We start from the raw sequence: 18,563 nt of genomic DNA, 5'->3' as shown, positions 1-18,563 counted from the left end.
TCCCTAGTTTTGTACAAAATCATTTGAGTTTCAGTTGGGAAGGGAAAGGAGTAATATATATTTTTAAAATATTATCCACTGATTATGATAATTGCTTATTGGGATCTGTATAACAAATACAACTCGTGACAAATGTAGAGCCCAATCCGGATTTGCATTTTTTTCATATCTTTCCTTTGAACTTTATGCCACTGAAGCATTCGCTGTGATCTGGATAAGGGACTGCTTAGATCACAAACATGGGAGGATGGTATAACCCATTAAAAATGTAATAGTAATTTCTTAATTTTTTTCCTCAGCGAATTCAGTATGCAAAGACTGACTCGGATATAATTTCAAAAATGAGGGGCACCTTTGCTGATAAAGAAAAGAAAAAAGAGAAGAAAAAGGCCAAAAACCAAGAACAAGCTGCTGCAAACAAAAAAGCTAATCAAGTAAGCTACACTTTTTATTCAAAAAAAAATTCTGTTTGTTTGTGACTTACTACTCAAAAGATAGTCATGGATTTTGCTATAGATCTTTTGCTGTAAATTGTATGATCTTATACTCCACAACCACCTGATGAAGGAACAGCACTCCGATTTTTATAGTCACAGAACAATGCAACACAGAAACATGCTCCAACTCGTCCATATCAACTAGATATCCTAAATTAATCTAGTCCAATTTGCCAGCATTTGGCCCATATCCCTCTTAAACCCTTTCTATTCATGTATCCACCCAAATGTCATAATTGTACCAACCTCCTCGTCCAACTCTGGAAGCTCATTCCATACACACACCACTCTCTGTGTGAAAAGTTGCCCCTTAGGTCCCTTTTTAAATCTTTCTCCCCTCATCTTAAAGCGATACCCTCTAGTTTTGGAGTCCCTATCCTGGGGAAAGCCCTTGTCTATTTAGCCTATCTATGTCCCTCATGATTATATAATCTGTATAAAGTCATCCCTCAGCCTCTGACAGTCCAGGGAAAATAGCCCCAGTCTATTCAGCCTCTCCCAACAGCTCAAACCCTCCAACCTTGGTAACATCCTTGTAAATGTTTTCTGAACTCTTTCAAGTTTGACAACATCCTTCCTAGGAGGGAGACCAGAATTGTGCACAATATTCCAAAAGTGGTCTAACCAATGTCCTGTACAGTCGCAATATGACCTCCCAACTCCTAAACTCAGTGCAATGGTGAAGTCGCAGATAGTGAAAGAGAATGCTGGACCCTGAAGATGGAAACTGCAGGTCGATAGAGTGGTCAAGGAGTCATATGGCATGCTATCCTTCATCGGATGGGGTATTGAGTGCAAGAGTTGGCAGGTCAGCTTGCGGTTGTATAGGACTTTGGTCTGACCGCAGAGTCATAGAGATGTACAGCGTGGAAACAGACCCTTTGGTTCAACTCGTCCATGCTGATCAGATATCCCAACCCAATCTAGTCGCACCTGCCTGCACCCGGCTCATATCCCTCCAAACCCTTCCTATTCATATACCCATCCAGATGCTTTTTAAATGTTGTAATTGTACAAGCCTCCACCACTTCCTCTGGCAGCCCATACCACAGATGCATTACTCTCTGCACGAAAACGTTGCCCCTTAGGTTTTTTTAAATATATATATCTTCCACTCTCACCCTAAACCTATGCCCTCTAGTTCTGGACTCCCCCATCTCAGGGAAAAGATTTTGCCTATTTACCCGAGCCATGCCCCTCATTTTATAAACCTCTGAGCACCCTCCAATGCTCCAGGGTAAACAGCACCAGCCTGCTAAACCTCTCATTTTAGCTGAAATCCTCCAACCCTGGCAATATCCTCAAATCTTTTCTGAACCCTTACAAGTTTCACAACATCCTTCCGATAGGAAGACCAGAATTCCAAAAGTGACCTAACCATGTCCTGTACAGCCACAACATGACCTCCCATCTTCTGTACTCAATGCTCTGACCAATAAAGAAAAGCATACCAAATGCTGCCTTCACTATCCTATCTACCTGCGACTGTACTTTCAAGGAACCTGCACTCCAAGGTCTCTTTGTTCAGCAATACTTCCCAGGACCTTACCATTAAGTGTATAAGTTCTGCTAAGATTTGCTTTCCCAAAATGCAGCACCCCACATTTATCTAAATTAAACTCCATCTGCCACTCATCAGTCCATTGGCCCATCAGATCAAGATCCCATTGTACTCTGAGGTAACCTTCTTTGCTGTCCACTACATCTCCAATTTTGGTGTCATCTGCAAACTTACTAACCATACCTTCTATGTTTACATCCAAATCATTTATATAAATGATAAAAAGCAGATGGTGGATAAGAATTTGATAGTTTTTTTTCAGAACTGTCCAACATTACCTCTAGCTTGTGGTTTTTAGAGTGTCTCGTAATTACCCATTTCTGCCTAAAGTAAATCCTAACTGTAAAAGGTGATGATGCTAACATATCTTGCCTTTGGTGAGATGCCAGTAATGCTATAGCATCTGTGTATCCTGTCAAGCTCCTTCCTTAAAGGACTTCATAGTTGTGAATTGAAATGTTTTCCAGCAGCTCAATCTTCAAGATTTTATATTACATTCAAAGATAGGGTAGATAAAGATGATCTATTCCTTTGGCTGGGAATTATAGAACTAGGTAGTTATTGCCTAAAAATTAAGGCCACGCCATTCAGGACAAATGTTAAGCACTTCAACACACAAGGGAAGTAAATATCTGGAACTCCCTTCCAAACGTAACAGTGGATGTTGGATCAGTTATTAATTTTTTAAGTCTGAGATTTTTTTTGTTGAGCAAAGGTATTTAGGACTATAGGCTGAAGGCAGGTTTATGGAGTTCGGCCACAGATCAGCCACAATTGCACTGAATGACAAAACGGGCTAAAGGAGCTGAATGGCGTGTTCCTGTTCTTATTTACCTGAATAAATCCAAAATATAAATTGATTTAAAAGCCATCTTTTTTTAATGTGTTCAGCTGAAAGATTGTGTGAAAGGTGAAATTGTGCAGGTTGAGCTGCCTCTGATGTTTCCTGATTAGAACTCGGAGCTGAAAGACCTGTGATTTCTTCTGTACTCACTTTCTCAAATTGTGTAATAAATATGGCTGTGCAGCTTGCTTTGCAGGGTGGGGAATTAATATTTTTTTGAATAGCCAGCCATCAGTTATAATGTTTATTAATTTGCACTGAACTGATTTAGATATGCCTTTGCAGTAAATGTTTTTGCTTACAACTTCACCTTTTTAAAACCTTTTTGAAAAGTTTCCTCGTTCGTCACACATTTAAAAGTGCTTTCTCACTGTTGTAAAACACAGTAAGTCCTACCTTTTTCAAATCAGGCTCATTTAGTTTTAAAATATAATTATTTCAGTGCACCTTGATGGTGCAAGTATTAATCTCTATGTTCAAGGGATTATTTTAGTTAAGTCACACCATGGACAAGACTTTTTGTGACAATTACTTAATGTGTTACTAATATATTTCCAATCATAGTGCAGATTGTTTTTGAAGTGAAACATTTTGTAAATTTGTTTTAACTAGAATATGCTGTATTAATGTATTGTTTTATGCTAAATTGCTTGGTTTTGTTTACTCATTCCAATAAAAGCAAAATACAGCAAATATTTTATTAACTGGCACCTATTGATCAAATATTTTGGATAATCAAGAGGTCAGCATAATCAAACTAAAAACACAAAATAATAGAGAAGCAGTACAGGGGGCCTACACATTACAGCTGTAATTTATTTACAGCATAAATCACTTGCATAATAATGCAACTTTGCCTTATATAAAACTTAGTGGCAGAGTTCCTTCTCACTAGCACCTACAGCTTAAAACTTAGACATTGTATTATCGCAATCTCCAGTAAACTTCTGGTATTTCAGGTATATAGTTTTTGCCAGTTTATAGAGAGGGCTAGTTCATAAGATGCCTGTTACAAAGAAGTTTGCTGTACTGTGGATGCTAGAAATCTGGATGCTGGAGTAACTCAGCAGGTCTGGCAGCATTTGTGGAAAGAGAAGTTGAATTAATATTTCCAGTCTGGTATGAGTCTACAGAACAGGTTATATGAAACTTAAAACATCAACTGTCTGTTTTTTTCTCCATAGATGCTGCCAGATCTGCTGAGTTTCTCTAGCATTCTTCTTCTTTCTTTTCGTCATAACACTTTGGTAAAGTGGCTTGCATAAAATGAGAATTTCAGTGGTCTGAGATTGTTTTGTATACTCTGGAACTTAATGTGACTCATTAATTTTAGGTAACAGCACAGGTGGCGACTTCAAATTCTAACCAGACCACAGCCTCAACAAATCAGGTATGCTTTAAGAACTTGACAAATGGGAGTGGGAGTAGATCATACTGTCAAAATTATTGTGCTGATCCTCTGTCTCATTTGCACTTCCTTGTCTGTTTATCATCTTATCCTTGATTTCCCTAGATTTAAAAAAATATCAGTCTGTCTCCTGGCTTTGGGCATCTTCAACAATGGAAACATCCACAGTATTTCAAAGATTGAGTGAAGAATTGTTTTGCCTCTTTATTTCTTTCTGATTCATCCTGTTACCCTGAGACTTTGCCCTGCATTCTATACATACCACCGGGAGAAACCATCTCTTTGGGCTCGACAGGGTAGACATTCATGATAGTGTTTCAGTGGATGACAGTACATTATTTTAAATCCCAGAGAGTATAGGCTCAGTTTATTTGACCCCTCCTCAAAGGATATCTTGAAATCACCAGAACCAACTAAAATTGAATCTTTGCTGTACCGCCCCCTAGACAAATATATCTTTCCTGAGTTAGAGATACAAACTGAATGGTACACCAGATATGATCTTTGGAAAGCCCAATTGTGGTAAGATTTCCTTTATCATTCCTCAGGATTCCAATCATCTTCAAATAAAAGCCTTCTGCTATTTGGCTTCCTCATTCCTATATGTAACTGTACACACACTTTAGATGCATACACCTATGTTTCTCTGGACATAAGTATTTTAAAATTTAATTAATTTCAAAAGATGTTTTGCTTTTCTATTCTTAATACCAATGTACAGTAATTAATCTATCGCTTCCCCATGTTTTGCTCATCTGTCAGCTTGGAGAGAGTGAGGACTGCAGCTGCTGGAGATCAGAGTCAAGAATGGAGTGCTGGAAAAGCACAGCAGGCCAGGCAGCATCCGAGGAGCAGGGGCATCCACGTTTTCAGCAAGAGCCCTTCATCAGGAATTCATGATGAAGGGCTCTTGCCGAAAACGTCAATTCTCCTGCTCCTCTGCTGCCTGGCCAGCTGTGCTTTCGCAGCAACCCCACTCATCTGTCAGCGTGTTGCCCAATCATTTAACTTTATTACAGAAGAACCTCGATTATCCGGCATTCAATTATCCGAAATATTAGGTTATCTGGCAAGCTTGCAAGATGCTGATGTGTGGCTAAACTATGTAATCGGGCACTTGATTATCCGGAATTTGATTAAACGAACGAAATACTCCCCACCCGTGTCCTTTTGGATAATCAAGGTTCCTCTGTACACCTCTTTGAATCTATTTTCTCTCCATAGCTCGTGTTGTCGTCGCTTTGTTAAAATTAGTTTTTCTCCTTGAGATCAATGAAGGCTTGATCATTGAATACATTATTTGAGGCTGAGTTACATAAATTTTAGATAGACAAAGGAGTCCAGCATTAAGTGGTGTCAGCAGAAAAGTGGATCTGAGGTCACAGCAAGATTGGTAATGATTTTTATCAAATTGAGGGGCAGGGGAAGATCTATTCTTGTAATTGTTATGTTCATTTCACCAAGTTCTGAATTGTCAGCAAGCTTGGTTAGTTATGCCATCTCTTCTTCGAAGTCATTAATAGATGTTGTTCATAGTTGAGGCCCCAGTACTGATTCTTGTGGCAGACTTGTTAGAGCCTGACAGCTTAAATGCGCTACATATTATTAAGATAAAAACAATGACTGCAGATGCTGAAAACCAAATACTGGATTAGTGGTGCTGGAAGAGCACAGCAGTTCAGGCAGCATCCAACGAGCAGCGAAATCGACGTTTTGGACAAAAGCCCTTCATCAGGAATAAAGGCAGTGAGCCTGAAGCGTGGAGAGATAAACTAGAGGAGGGTGGGGGTGGGGAGATACTCTCTCCCCACCCCCACCCTCCTCTAGTTTATCTCTCCACGCTTCAGGCTCACTGCCTTTATTCCTAATGAAGGGCTTTTGCCCGAAACGTCGATTTCGCTGCTCGTTGGATGCTGCCTGAACTGCTGTGCTCTTCCAGCACCACTAATCCTACATATTATTAATCCTAGCTTCCTATCCATTAATCAACCTTCTAACAATGCAGTTATAGGTCCACACTCCAATGAGATATCACTGTGAATGTTAACTTGTATGGCAACTTATTGAATGCCTTTTGGAAATCCAAGTAGACTCCACTTACTGGTTCTCCCTTTTACTCAGCTATTTACATAATCAAAACCAAAAACAATTTGTTAAACGTGATTTCTGTTTTAAAACAATGATTCTGTCTGATCATACTCGGGTTTTCAAACTACATTAAGATTTCTATAATACAATTCAGCATTTTCATGATTTTAAAACAAGCAGGGCAAATCCAAACAGGCCAATTACTGCCCATCAGTCTACGTTTGATCATGAGAAAAATTAACGAAGGGCTAGTTGGCAGCATTGTTGAGCAACACTTGCTAAGCAATAACCTGCTCACTCTGGGTTCTTCTGAGCCACTCAACCTGTCCAAAGGTTGGACAAAATTGCTGAACTCCAGAGTTGAGGCAAGCTTGATGTCAAGGCAGCATTTGACAGGGTAGGCAATTGAAGAGCTGAGCAAAGCAGAACTCATTAGAGTTGCTCTTTGAAAGGAAGATATTTTTGCACTAGCAATATTCTATTTTTATTAGTTTATCTGATTTTGAACATTGATAGAAAGTGACAATTTCTTAATTGTGGAGGAAAAGTGTAAATCTGGAATACTCACTAACCAATCACATACCTGTAGCCCTGTGGCCTCACTTTTCAATCCTGGTGATCAAGGTTCCCACTTGCTCCAGTCAGCTGCTCATTTTCAATCCTTGGTGCTTGGGATTTCTGTGTTGTCCAGTCTGTCATTACTCCTTTTTCAATTCCTGGTGTTTGGAGTTCCTACTCCCCCTGAGAGGCTTCAGTCAGTGTAATTATTCCAATTCTGGGAGCTATTAAGTGAGAAGAACTTGATTCTTGATGTTGGGCATCGTTGCTGAAGTCTAGAAATGAATAAAAATCTTTTGACCATTTCTAGCCAGATAGCTACAATGTGGGAGGTAAGGTGGTACATTTTCTCCAGTATTTGTTTATACATCTTTGACCATAGGATGTATGATGTTTTTGGCATTTTAAATAATCTTCCTGATTATGTCATGTAACTTGGGTTTCACAGTAGCCTTCTGGTTAGATTGGATTTGGATAATATAACGTGTCCACAATATACTACTTATTTGTGTAATGAAAGAAATTTAACTGCTATTTCTGGTAGTTTTAAATATCCTTTCTGATGTGTGAATTACAAGTTTTCAATCCCAATGGAAATAATGGCTCTAAGCGTTCATTTTGTCTTTCTCTCCCAAAGGTACCAGACAATCCACCCAACTACATTCTATTCCTCACTAATTTACCTGAAGAGACCAATGAGATGATGTTGTCCATGCTGTTTAATCAGTAAGTAGAAATGAAAATTCCGATAAATGTTAACAGGGTTTTTTTCTGTAACACTCTTTCTTTCTATTGAAGGGAATGTTAATTTTATCTTGGATTTGTTTGATTTATTAATAAAAATGTGTTTATTTTGATTAGTCAGAAATGATACTGTCAATGTACATTTTCATGGATTATTTCAGAGTAAGTCTATTGGAGATGAGTGCAATATAATTCTTGCCTAAGACTGCCATGAACTTGGCCAACACTAAACTATGTTGCGGACTGAAAATGCAAATTCTGTACCTATAGGATGCTTACCAAGCATAGGCAGTTTCATATAATTAATTAGTCTGAAGCTCTGTTTTCCTATATGCAATGGAGCCACTTTGGGAACCAGTCTGTCAGAAGAAAACATAATACTTTCAAATCAGACCATTTAAAATGAGCTCTTTGACAATATATTTTATTTTGCCAACAAACTATGCTCCAGTATTTTGCATTTCAAGTATCTGTTTACATATTAAAAGTCCAGTTATGTCAGAATATGCACAAATGTTGCTGGTTACCACAACCATTGTGAAAATTTTGTTCTGGAATGTAACCTTTAATTAAAATTTTAACTCCAGGTAAATATGGGTCTCTGCTTGAGAAACAGACAAATGCAACTCTGTCAATGCCATTCACACAATGCCTGGGTTTGTTGCACTTAAAATGTAGCCTGTGTTTACTGAGTAAGTTTGAAGTTGGCAGTGAAACATTTGAAAACAATGGATGACCTATTGTTAAGTTTATGGTAGAGTCAGAGGGTCTCCCTTCAATAAAAGATTTTAAATTATGAATGCAGTTTCCAGATGAAAGCAAGCTGGAAGAAGCTTTGTCAATTTAGGATTTCTTAGTGGACCTAGGGAGTCTGGAGAAAGGTTTGTAAACTGATGAATTATTCATATGAGCTACAGAATCAAAGTTTGTTGGAAGTAAAATAAATTATTTTTGTTTAAGACCATCCAACAGTGCGCCAAATTGTCTCATATATTGGCAATCGGTGTGAAGTGTTCTGTTTAATTTGTGTATGTTTACTGAGAAGCGAACAGCTATGCTTTTGGTGTGGATTATATCTCAGCAGATTGAGGAATCCCACAGATGTCTGTCAGTTGGCCTGCATTTTAATCTCCACTTCATTTGCCATATTTAATGGACTCTGGAAGATTTTCATCTTTTACCTAGCGAAAGACATCAAATGGCCCCTCAGAGTCCTGTGACTGAAAGCAAACACCAGAGTTGGCTTGGCAGCTAGTATTAGCTGAGACATCCTTAGATGTGTTATTGAATAAAATTTAGAGGTCACCCAGTCACAAAGCAGAGAGAAAGATTCTTTCAAAATGTTACGTCAAAGAGTAACCAGAACACTTGAATAATGGAATGAATTCTGGACAGCTGTGGAAGTAACTTTTGGGTTGATCTCTGTAAGAAGTAATTAATGTTCAAGGTTGTTGTAATGTAACATAAATTAATTTTTGTAGTGTGGGTTTTGGTGAGAGGAAGCAAAAAGTACAACTGTGTCTACCCAGCAGTTCACTAATCTGTGGCTCAAGCAGCTGCCTCTCCTTTTGTTTCAGCCAACTTATTTTTTACTCTTGGGGTCCTGTGGGAAGTCAGTTTTCTGTTAGCATAATTGAGATTCAGGAATTCAGATTAGATGAATTGCAGGCATAAAATGAATGTCTTTCCATTTCATGTTCAAGTTGGTGAATTTGAGTTGTTTCAAAATAAACCAGGTTTGTTCACATTTTCTTACTGATCTTAATTTCCAAAAAAAAATTATGTAAGCGTAGGTATAAACCAAATGTACCAATTAGGAAGGCAAATACAATAATGACATTTATTTTGAGGACTTCAATATAAAAGCAGGGACATACTTCTGAGGCTGTATAATGTTCTGGTCAGGCCACATTTGGAGTATAGTATGTAGTTTTGGGCTCCATATCTCAGGAAGGATGCATGGCCCTGGAGCGTGATCAAAGGAAGTTCACTGGAATGAGCCCAGGAATCAAAAGCTTAACATATGAGGAATGTTTGAGGATGCTGGGTTTATACTCTAGTTCAGAAGCGTGGGGTGGAAGGGGGAAACTAATTGAAGGGGGAAACTAATTGAAACTTGCAGAATACTGAATGGCCTGGACAGAGGAGATGTTGGGAATATGTTTCCATTGGTAGGAGAGACTAGAACCCGAGGGCACACCCTAGACCTTTTAGTGCGGAGATAAGGTGAAACTTCTTCAGCTAGAGAGTGGTGAATCTATGGAATTCACTGCCATGGAAGGCTGTAGAGGCCAGGTCATTGAGTATATTTAAGACTGAGATAGATAGATTCTTTTATTGTCAAGTGGATCAAGGGTTACAGGGAGAAGGTGGGAGAATGGAGTTGAGAAACTTATCAGCCATGATTGAATGGCAGAGCAGACTTGATGGGCTGAATGGCCTAATTTCTGGTCCTATGTCTTATGGGCTTAAGATCTACAGTAATCTGTATTGATATTTTAATATTTTACAATCAAAGTTTGAAGCCAAAAGCACAACATTAATTAAAATTGAGACTTTTTTTATAATGCTCCACTGATTCAGGTGTCCTTAGCATTTGTAAAAATCACTTTCAGTTCCTGTCAAAGATCTGTTACATAGTGATCATTTAAGAACTTATTGCATAAGTTTGCTTTATTCTGCAGAGGATGACATGTCATACTTGCATCCCTATTGGATTGTAAGCCATTTACCCAATGTTCTGTATATATGAAAACTAGAATTTTTCTTTAGTACTTTTTGGTACATTTTAAATCAATAATGAAAGTAATTGATTTGCAAATCTAATTTAATGTGAAAATTACAAATCAAAAGACTTTTGCAGTTTGAAGCAATTGCATTACTTTAATACTAAATTGTTTGCGTTTTAACATAGGTTTCCTGGTTTCAAAGAGGTACGTTTAGTACCTGGCCGACATGATATAGCTTTTGTGGAATTCGAGAATGAAGGACAGGCTGGTGCTGCACGTGATGCATTGCAAGGATTCCGAATTACACCATCTCATGCTATGAAGATCACCTATGCCAAGAAATAATCAAGGTTATCAGGGCGAAAAAATGTTCCAACTTGTTTATTTTTATTTTAATTGCGGTTTACTTATCGCAGAGAGAGAAGAAAAACCAAGCATATGAAGATGTTATCAGCTTTGGACTTTTTTTTATCCTTCGCAGTCTCTCAAGAATTGAGATGTGATTAAGTAGAAAATATTTCATTTTCTGCAAATGATATTGACTGCTGGTAGTTGAGAATGAAAACAATAATCTCATGTTTTATATAATAAAAGTAGGTCTTTCAGTAACTTTCTCAAGATAACGGTTACTTTATTGTAAAATTTGGAACCAGGACCTTGTGTTGCTTTTGTAGCTCATAATGAACCATGTAAACCGTTGACTAAAATTGTACAGGAGTTGTAAACAATATATATTTCATTTGCAAGTTTTCTTAAATTTGTTTTGTCAGTCTGCCCCAAAACCTTAGAACACAGCATCTCAAATGCAGCAGATGTAGAATTGGTAGAAAATAAGTAATATACATATAAACAAGGTACTGGAAGTTTAACCAAAAGGAGCAGAGTGTTCATAGTCTGACAGTATTTAGATCTCAACACGGAGTTCAACAACTTAATTACTTACACAGAAAATGAGGTGCTGTTCCTCCAGCAATGCTGGGTTTCACCGAAACACTACTGCAGGCCTAGGATAGAAATGTTACTGAGAATAAGATGGTGTATTGAAATGACAAGTGACTGGAAGATTGGGTTCATTCTTACAGAATGGCAGTGTTCTGCAAAGCAAAGCCGGGGGGGGCGGGGCGGGGGCGGTGGGGGGAATGCTGCTAAAATGGTCATTTGGTCAGTATCATCAAAGGGACACTATTCTCTGCAACTACAAACATGAGGCTGGAAGGTTGCATTGTAACCCAGGTGCCAGGTTCAGGCTGGAGAGGAACCTGCAGTGAGGTAGGAGGATCCAGTTGTTATGGTCTATGTAGTTATTAATGTCATAGGCAGAGCAAAGATAGGTTCTGTGTAATCAGTTTGAAGAGTTAGACCCAAAATCAAGAAGCACACTCAAATATTGTGAATCATTACCTGAGCCAGGTAAAAATTGGCCTAAAACAGATTAGAGGGATTAATTTGTAGCTCAAAGAATGGTGTGGAAGAAGTGAATTCTAGTTCATGGGGCACTGGAATCAGCACTAGGGAAAATGGAATCTCTACCATTGGAATGGTTGTTTTTTTTTGTGTGTGAATTATACTGGGATTGTGTTCTTGTGCAATTGGGGAAATGAGAAGATTTTGAAGTAAATACAAGGACAAAGCATCATTTGTCAAGATTTGGTACGTTAAAGAGTAGAGACAAAGCAAAAGAGAAAGGTATTAATGTAGGAAATGACATCGATAATGACTGGAAGGGGTAGAGAGTAAAAATCAAGAGTAAATCAACTGATTACATGATAAAACTAAAGTCTCTGCATGTGAATGCACATTCAAAGCAAACATGTGAACTGAGTGCAAATGTAAATAAATAATAGCAATCTGTAGTCATTACAGATATATGGCTGCAGGATAACTAACATAGGTCAGTACTTGAATAGTTTTATTTTACTTGTGGGATGTGGGTGTTGCTGGCTGGCCAGCATTTATTGCCTACCCCTAGTTGCCCTCGAAGATGGTGAGTTGCCTCCTTGATCTGCTGCAGTCACATGCAGGAGGTTGAATCATAATGTCTTTTGGGAGGGAATTCAAGGATTTTTGACCCAGACATTGTGAAGGAACAGTGAACAAGTCCGGTTGGTGATTGAATTGGAGGGGAACTTGAAGGTGGTGGTGTTCCCGTCGATCTGCTGCTCTTTTCCTTCCAGATGGAAATAGGTTGTGGGTTTGGGAGGTACTGTCTCAAGATCTTTTGAATTTCTGCAGTGTATCTTGTAAATATGGCGGGGGGGAAAGAGGTGAGCCGAGCAGGGGAACTGAATAGGACTGAGTCAGAGAATGGCAGAGGACAGTGGTGGCAGATGGGGACCTTCTAAACCTTCTGCCCGCCATTCAAAAATTATGCCCCTCTGTTATTGACCCTTCAACTAAAGGAACAGTAGCTTTCGATCCACTCTGTCCATCTCCCTTGTATGCCTTAAATCAAGCCCCCTCTCAGCCTTCTCTGCTCCAAGGAAAGCAACCTGAGCTTATCCAGCCTCTCTTCATAGCTAAAATTCTCCATCCCATGCAGCATCCTGGTGAACATCCTCTGTGCCCTCTCCAGTGCAATCACTTCCTCTAGTGCGGTGACCTGACTGCACACATTGTGCCAACAGTGGCTTAACCAAAGTCTGTGCAGCTCCAATATGACCTCGCTCTTATAATCTATGCCATGACTGATAAAGGCATGCTTTTTAACCTACACTATTAACTTTTTCCTGCTGCCATCAGATAATTGTGGATACATACCCCAAGATTTAACTGTTCCTCAGCTTCCTGGTGTTCTGCCATTTGTTGAGTACTCCCTTTTTTTTTACTTCTTCCAGTGTATGGAGGTGCTGGTGTTGGACTGGGGTGGACAAAGTTAATGATCTCACAACACCAGGTTGCTTCCATATAAACCTGTTGGACCTTAATCTGGTGGTGTGTGATTCTTAACTTTCTCCAAAGTACACCACATCACACTTTTTGTGGTTAAATTCCATCTGCCACCGATCTGCCCATCTGATTAATCCATCTATATCTTCCTGTAACTTAAGACCTCTTCCTCGCTATCAACCACCCAGCCACTTTTCGTTTCATCTGCAAACTATCTATCCCCAAAGTTTTCTTCTGTATCATTTATATGTAGCATGAACAATAAGGGATCCCTGTGGAATGTTACTGAACATCGGATTCCAGTCATACAGTGGTACCCTCTGTCTCCTACCACTTAGCCAATTCTGGATCTAACTTGTAAGTCACCAGAATCCCATAGGCTTTTACCTTCGTTTTTAGTCTCCCGTGTGGGATCTTGTCAAAAGCTTTTCTGAAATCCATATAAACCACATCGACTTTACCTTCTATACATCTGGTCAACTCGAAAAATGCAATCTAATTGATCAGGTATGACCTCCCTCTGACAAAGCCATGCTGACTATCCCTGATCAAACCTTGCCTCTCCAAGTTGAGATTAATTTGCACTGTCAGAAATTTCTGCAATTGTTTCCCCACCACTGATGTGAGACTCACTGGTCTGTAATTGTCTGCTGTATTCCTACTATGTTTCTTGAAAAGTGGAACCATATTAATTCTCCAGTTCTCTGGCAACTCCTGTGGCCAGAAAGTAATTAAAAATATGGGTCAGAGGAAATGTAATTTCCTACCATGTCTCCCACAAAAGCCTGTGAAGCAACTCATCTGAATGTGGGAATTTGTCTACTTCTGAGCCCACGAAAACCTCCAATATCTCCTCCCTCCCTACGTCAATCTGCTCAAGAAATTTATTGTACTTCTTCCCACCTTCTACACCTATATTCTCCTTCTTCCAAGTAAAGGCAGATGTGAAATAATTATTTCTACCAATGTGCTCCTTTCTCACGAACCAACCCCGCTCTTCGATGGTTATCATCTTCTCCTTGCTATATTTATTGAACATCTTGGGACTCTTCCCAATCTTACCGAACTGTTTTTTATTCCTGCCCCCTTGGGTCTCCCAATTGCTTTCTTCGGCTACCCCCTTCATTTTCTATATTGCAATAGGGCATTCTAGAAAATCTCCTTTATGTCCTTCTATGCTCTGGTGCCCTGAATTGGATGCAGTATTCCAGCAGGGGGCGTCACCCCAGTGATTTGGACATTATGATGGATAATGAAGCGTACTCCATCCACTTTGGAATTATATGTGTACAAGTTGGCTACAAATAAATGAAACTAATAATACTCGAAATAAACGTGGAAACTTTGAGAGTATGCGGCTTCCGGCGATACCAGGAGCCTGCGTCTGTTCAGGAGGCTGTATGTATTAAAGATAATAGCACTTTAACATAATATTTTTGGGATGTTTGATTGTCTAAAGACATTAAAACATCTGCAGAAGCAGGTTCGTTACCGACATAATTCCAACACACCCAGAACGCGCGCGGTGTTAGCGAGTTCGACTGCGCGCGCCAGTGAGTGCATGCGCGGGCAGGGGCAGGGCGCGGCAGAGCGCTCGAGGGCGGAGGGGGTGGGGTGTCCGCGCGGACGCTGCGTGTCGCGAGCGTACGGGGCGGATGCGGTGGGAGCTGGAAGTGGCCGGGAGGAGTTGGAGCTTGTCAGTCAGTGCGGAACCAACCCGGCGAACGTTAAAACCAGCCTTTTGACGGTGAGAATGAAGGTAGTTTTAATAAAAGTTGGGATCCGAGCTTTGAGCTGCTGGGCGGTTTGTGAGTGAATTTGTTGTTGAAGGGGGTTGGTGAGGTGTGGAGAGAGAGGGTAAAGGCCTCGGTAACTCCCGGTGAAGGCAGAGGGGCAGGTTATTGTGCTGGAGAACTGTAAGCGAATGCTTTACAACGTTATTCATTTGAACCTACAGTGCCCCACTCTACCCGGAGAAAAAGTTTAAAGGTGAGAGTTTGTTCCGGAAGTTTTCTAGTTGCATCAGGTGACGCAACTGTGTTGGTATGTTCTGGGCTAGGGCTGTGCCTTGTTCTGTGCCCACAAGCGCCGTGTCTGTCCGGTTACAGTCTACATACACTACTGACAGACAACATACACTACTGACACTACATACACTACAGTCTACATACACTACAGTCTACATACACTACTGTCAAGACAACATACACTACAGTCTACATACACTACTGACAGACAACATACACTACTGACACTACATACACTACAGTCTACATACACTACTGACAAGACAACATACACTACAGTCTACATACACTACTGACAAGACAACATACACTACAGTCTACATACACTACTGACAAGACAACATACACTACAGTCTACATACACTACTGACAAGACAACATACACTACAGTCTACATACACTACTGACAGACAACATACACTACAGTCTACATACACTACAGTCTACATACACTACAGTCTACATACACTACTGTCAAGACAACATACACTACAGTCTACATACACTACTGACACTACATACACTACAGTCTACATACACTACTGACAGACAACATACACTACAGTCTACATATACTACTGACAGACAACATACACTACAGTCTACATATACTACTGACAGACAACATACACTACAGTCTACATACACTACAGTCTACATACACTACTGTCAAGACAACATACACTACAGTCTACATACACTACTGACACTACATACACTACAGTCTACATACACTACTGACAAGACAACATACACTACTGACAAGACAACCATGTTCACCAGATCGTGCGGTCCCCAAAATAAAAATGAAGGCTTCTCATTCATTCCAAGGTCACAGATCCCTTGGTTGGGTCATTAAAATTATATTTGAATAACAGGAGTGGAAATTCTCTGCCTGTTTAGTTGGTGTGCTTCGGGGGGGGGAATAATTGCTTAAGGGTTTAACGTCCACTTCAAGGTCTCGGATGGAATGTGTTTTTGGATGCCAAAAAACAGTAACGCAGTGTGGTTTAAAAACTGCCAGCAAGATGAGCTAGCACATTATTAATTCTTTTAGTTTAATGAAGCTGAACTTAAAGTGGGACACATTTTTTTCTCTACAGGGAATTGCTTTTGCGATTCTAGTTTGAGCGTGCTCTTTTATTTCAAAAGTGTTTGCTTTACACGTTTTTTTGCCCAAGTATACATCAAATAAATTTCATACATGGGTATCTTTATTGTTGACCAATAATCAGGTTAACTGATATTAAAGATTGCGTCAGTGCTCCACCTTCATTTCTCAAGTAGATCTTCTTGAGAATTTAAGTACTTTCATAGCTATAGCAAGGTGTGTTCCACAGAGATCATGTTACATTTAAAGGGGTAGTTGAAGTTAACTTGTATTCACTAAGATCCTAACTTGTATTTTACTGTTTTACTACTCCGTTTTATATAATTTATTCAGTTGAGACTTTTTGTCATCTTATGGGTTCCATGAATTTATGTTTGAGGAACGACCTATTTAAAGAAAAATAGTTGAGTTCAATGTTACTTGATCTGATTCTAAGTTCAAGCTGATTGTCTTACCTAAACATGCTCGTATACTAGGGTCAAAATTATGCTATTACGGGTGCCAATATTATGAAAAAAAGTTATTTCAAACAAATGTACAATTAAATGGAAACAGCCTAAGCACAAGCAATTTAGAAGTAAGATTGAGATCAAGGGCGGCATGGTGGCACAGTGGTTAGCACTGCTGCCTCACAGCACCAGAGACCTGGGTTCAATTCCCGCCTCAGGCGACTGTCTGTGTGGAGTTTGCACATTCTCCCCATGTCTGCGTGGGTTTCCTCCGGGTGCTCCGGTTTCCCCCCACAGTCCAAAGATGTGCAGGTCAGGTGAATTGGCCATGCTAAATTGCCTGTAGTGTTAGGTAAGGGGTAAATGTAGGGGTATGGGTAGGTTGCGCTTCGGCGGGGCGGTGTGGACTTGTTGGGCCGAAGGGCCTGTTTTCACACTGTAAGTAATCTAATCTAATCTAATCTAATCAAGGACACAAGCAGCTTGTTTTAGTCTTGTGGTTTAGGATATCTTTTGGATACGTTGATTAAACTAAAGATTAAAATTTCTTTGAGATCTCCATTGTTTACACTGTCAAGTAATTTTATTTACGTTTGTCAATCCTTTGATTGGATTTCATAGATATAATGGCAGAACTTGGTTCATGCTGTCATTGTTTTTCTGAAATTGCATAAACTTCTAGAGGCTGCTGGTATATCATGAAAATTAGAGATTTTGAAGTTAATGTTTCACTGCTTTTTCAGTCATGTGCTGTTGTAGAAGTCAATTAAGAATCATTGAGTGACAGCTTGCTGTTTTTTAACTAACCTGTAGCTTTGAATTCATTCAAATTTGTCTCATTGAAATGGAACCGAGTTTTTAAATTTACATGAACTCATTACCACTGTTGAAAAATTTGTGGGGAAATCAAATTTTACATTTGTATAATGTCAATTTTTTCCACTCTGCTAAACTATCTTTAAAGACTGATTGATAATTCAGTTTTTAATTTATGTCGTATTCTTCATTTCACTCTTTATAATTTCTAAAATGTACAATTAGTGTATTTTACTTCATGATTTGGTATCTGAGAATTCTTTAATATGATTGCTTATATTGATAACATCATTTTTTGAGGAACATCTCAAGATTCCTTAGTCTTGCTTTCAGGTTCAAATTAGTATTGGAAAAGATGCAGCAAAGAATGAAATTGCAAGGAAGGAGTCTGTTTGATTCATTATTCCTGCATTGGCATTTTGTAAGTCCCATTTCTCTGCTTTATCTCCAGTTTTCAACTAGATATATCTCCAATTCACAGTTGAGTTATTGTTGAATCTGCATCCTTTTAGGCTGTGTATGTCATATCCTGATGACTTGGTGTATAAGTAATATTTTCCTTGTGTTGCTCCTCTCTTTTCTTTCAAATCTTAAATTTGTCTTCTGTTTACCAACCTTTCTGCAAAATCACAGCAGAGATTGCTAGAACCAGGCAGCTTTCAAGATTAACAGTTGCCTTATCACTGACAAATTCCAGGCCGTTTTACATAGGGCAAATAATTTGCTTGAGGAGAAAATATCTGCGTGGTTGTGGGGAAAATAGTAACAATGGCTGTGAACTTGCTTCTACCATCCAGCATGTCTTCCTTTTTTTTAGGGTGCTGTGTTGCAGTGAAAGGTTAAAG

The 18,563-nt window shown here is 39.2% G+C and overlaps 2 protein-coding genes across 7 annotated transcripts in view; both read left to right on the top strand.

The window, feature by feature from the left end:
- snrpb2 (small nuclear ribonucleoprotein polypeptide B2) overlaps positions 1 to 11,175 on the top strand; it is a 28,628-nt gene extending 17,453 nt beyond the window's left edge. For all 3 annotated transcript variants that reach the window (XM_072552228.1, XM_072552230.1, XM_072552229.1), the window contains 4 exons: positions 300 to 434; positions 4,236 to 4,292; positions 7,594 to 7,682; positions 10,615 to 11,175. In XM_072552228.1, coding sequence (XP_072408329.1) covers positions 300 to 434; positions 4,236 to 4,292; positions 7,594 to 7,682; positions 10,615 to 10,774 — 441 coding nt within the window. In that variant the 3' untranslated portion in view covers positions 10,775 to 11,175. The remainder of the gene's footprint in view (positions 1 to 299; positions 435 to 4,235; positions 4,293 to 7,593; positions 7,683 to 10,614) is intronic.
- A 3,761-nt stretch (positions 11,176 to 14,936) lies between these two features.
- Positions 14,937 to 18,563, top strand: part of LOC140458122 (protein kinase C and casein kinase substrate in neurons protein 2-like) — a 109,958-nt gene continuing 106,331 nt past the window's right edge. For 2 of the 4 annotated variants that reach the window (XM_072552227.1, XM_072552223.1), the window contains exon 1: positions 14,937 to 15,062. The gene's annotated coding sequence lies outside the window, so the exon portion shown is untranslated. Of the gene's footprint in view, positions 15,075 to 15,131; positions 15,305 to 18,563 lie in introns of those variants that run through there. The other 2 variants (XM_072552224.1, XM_072552226.1) reach the window with 2 other exon arrangements.

Source organism: Chiloscyllium punctatum, chromosome 32 (genome assembly GCF_047496795.1).
Source record: "Chiloscyllium punctatum isolate Juve2018m chromosome 32, sChiPun1.3, whole genome shotgun sequence".
NCBI lineage: Eukaryota > Metazoa > Chordata > Chondrichthyes > Orectolobiformes > Hemiscylliidae > Chiloscyllium > Chiloscyllium punctatum.
This window is presented reverse-complemented; position numbering and strand designations above follow the sequence as displayed.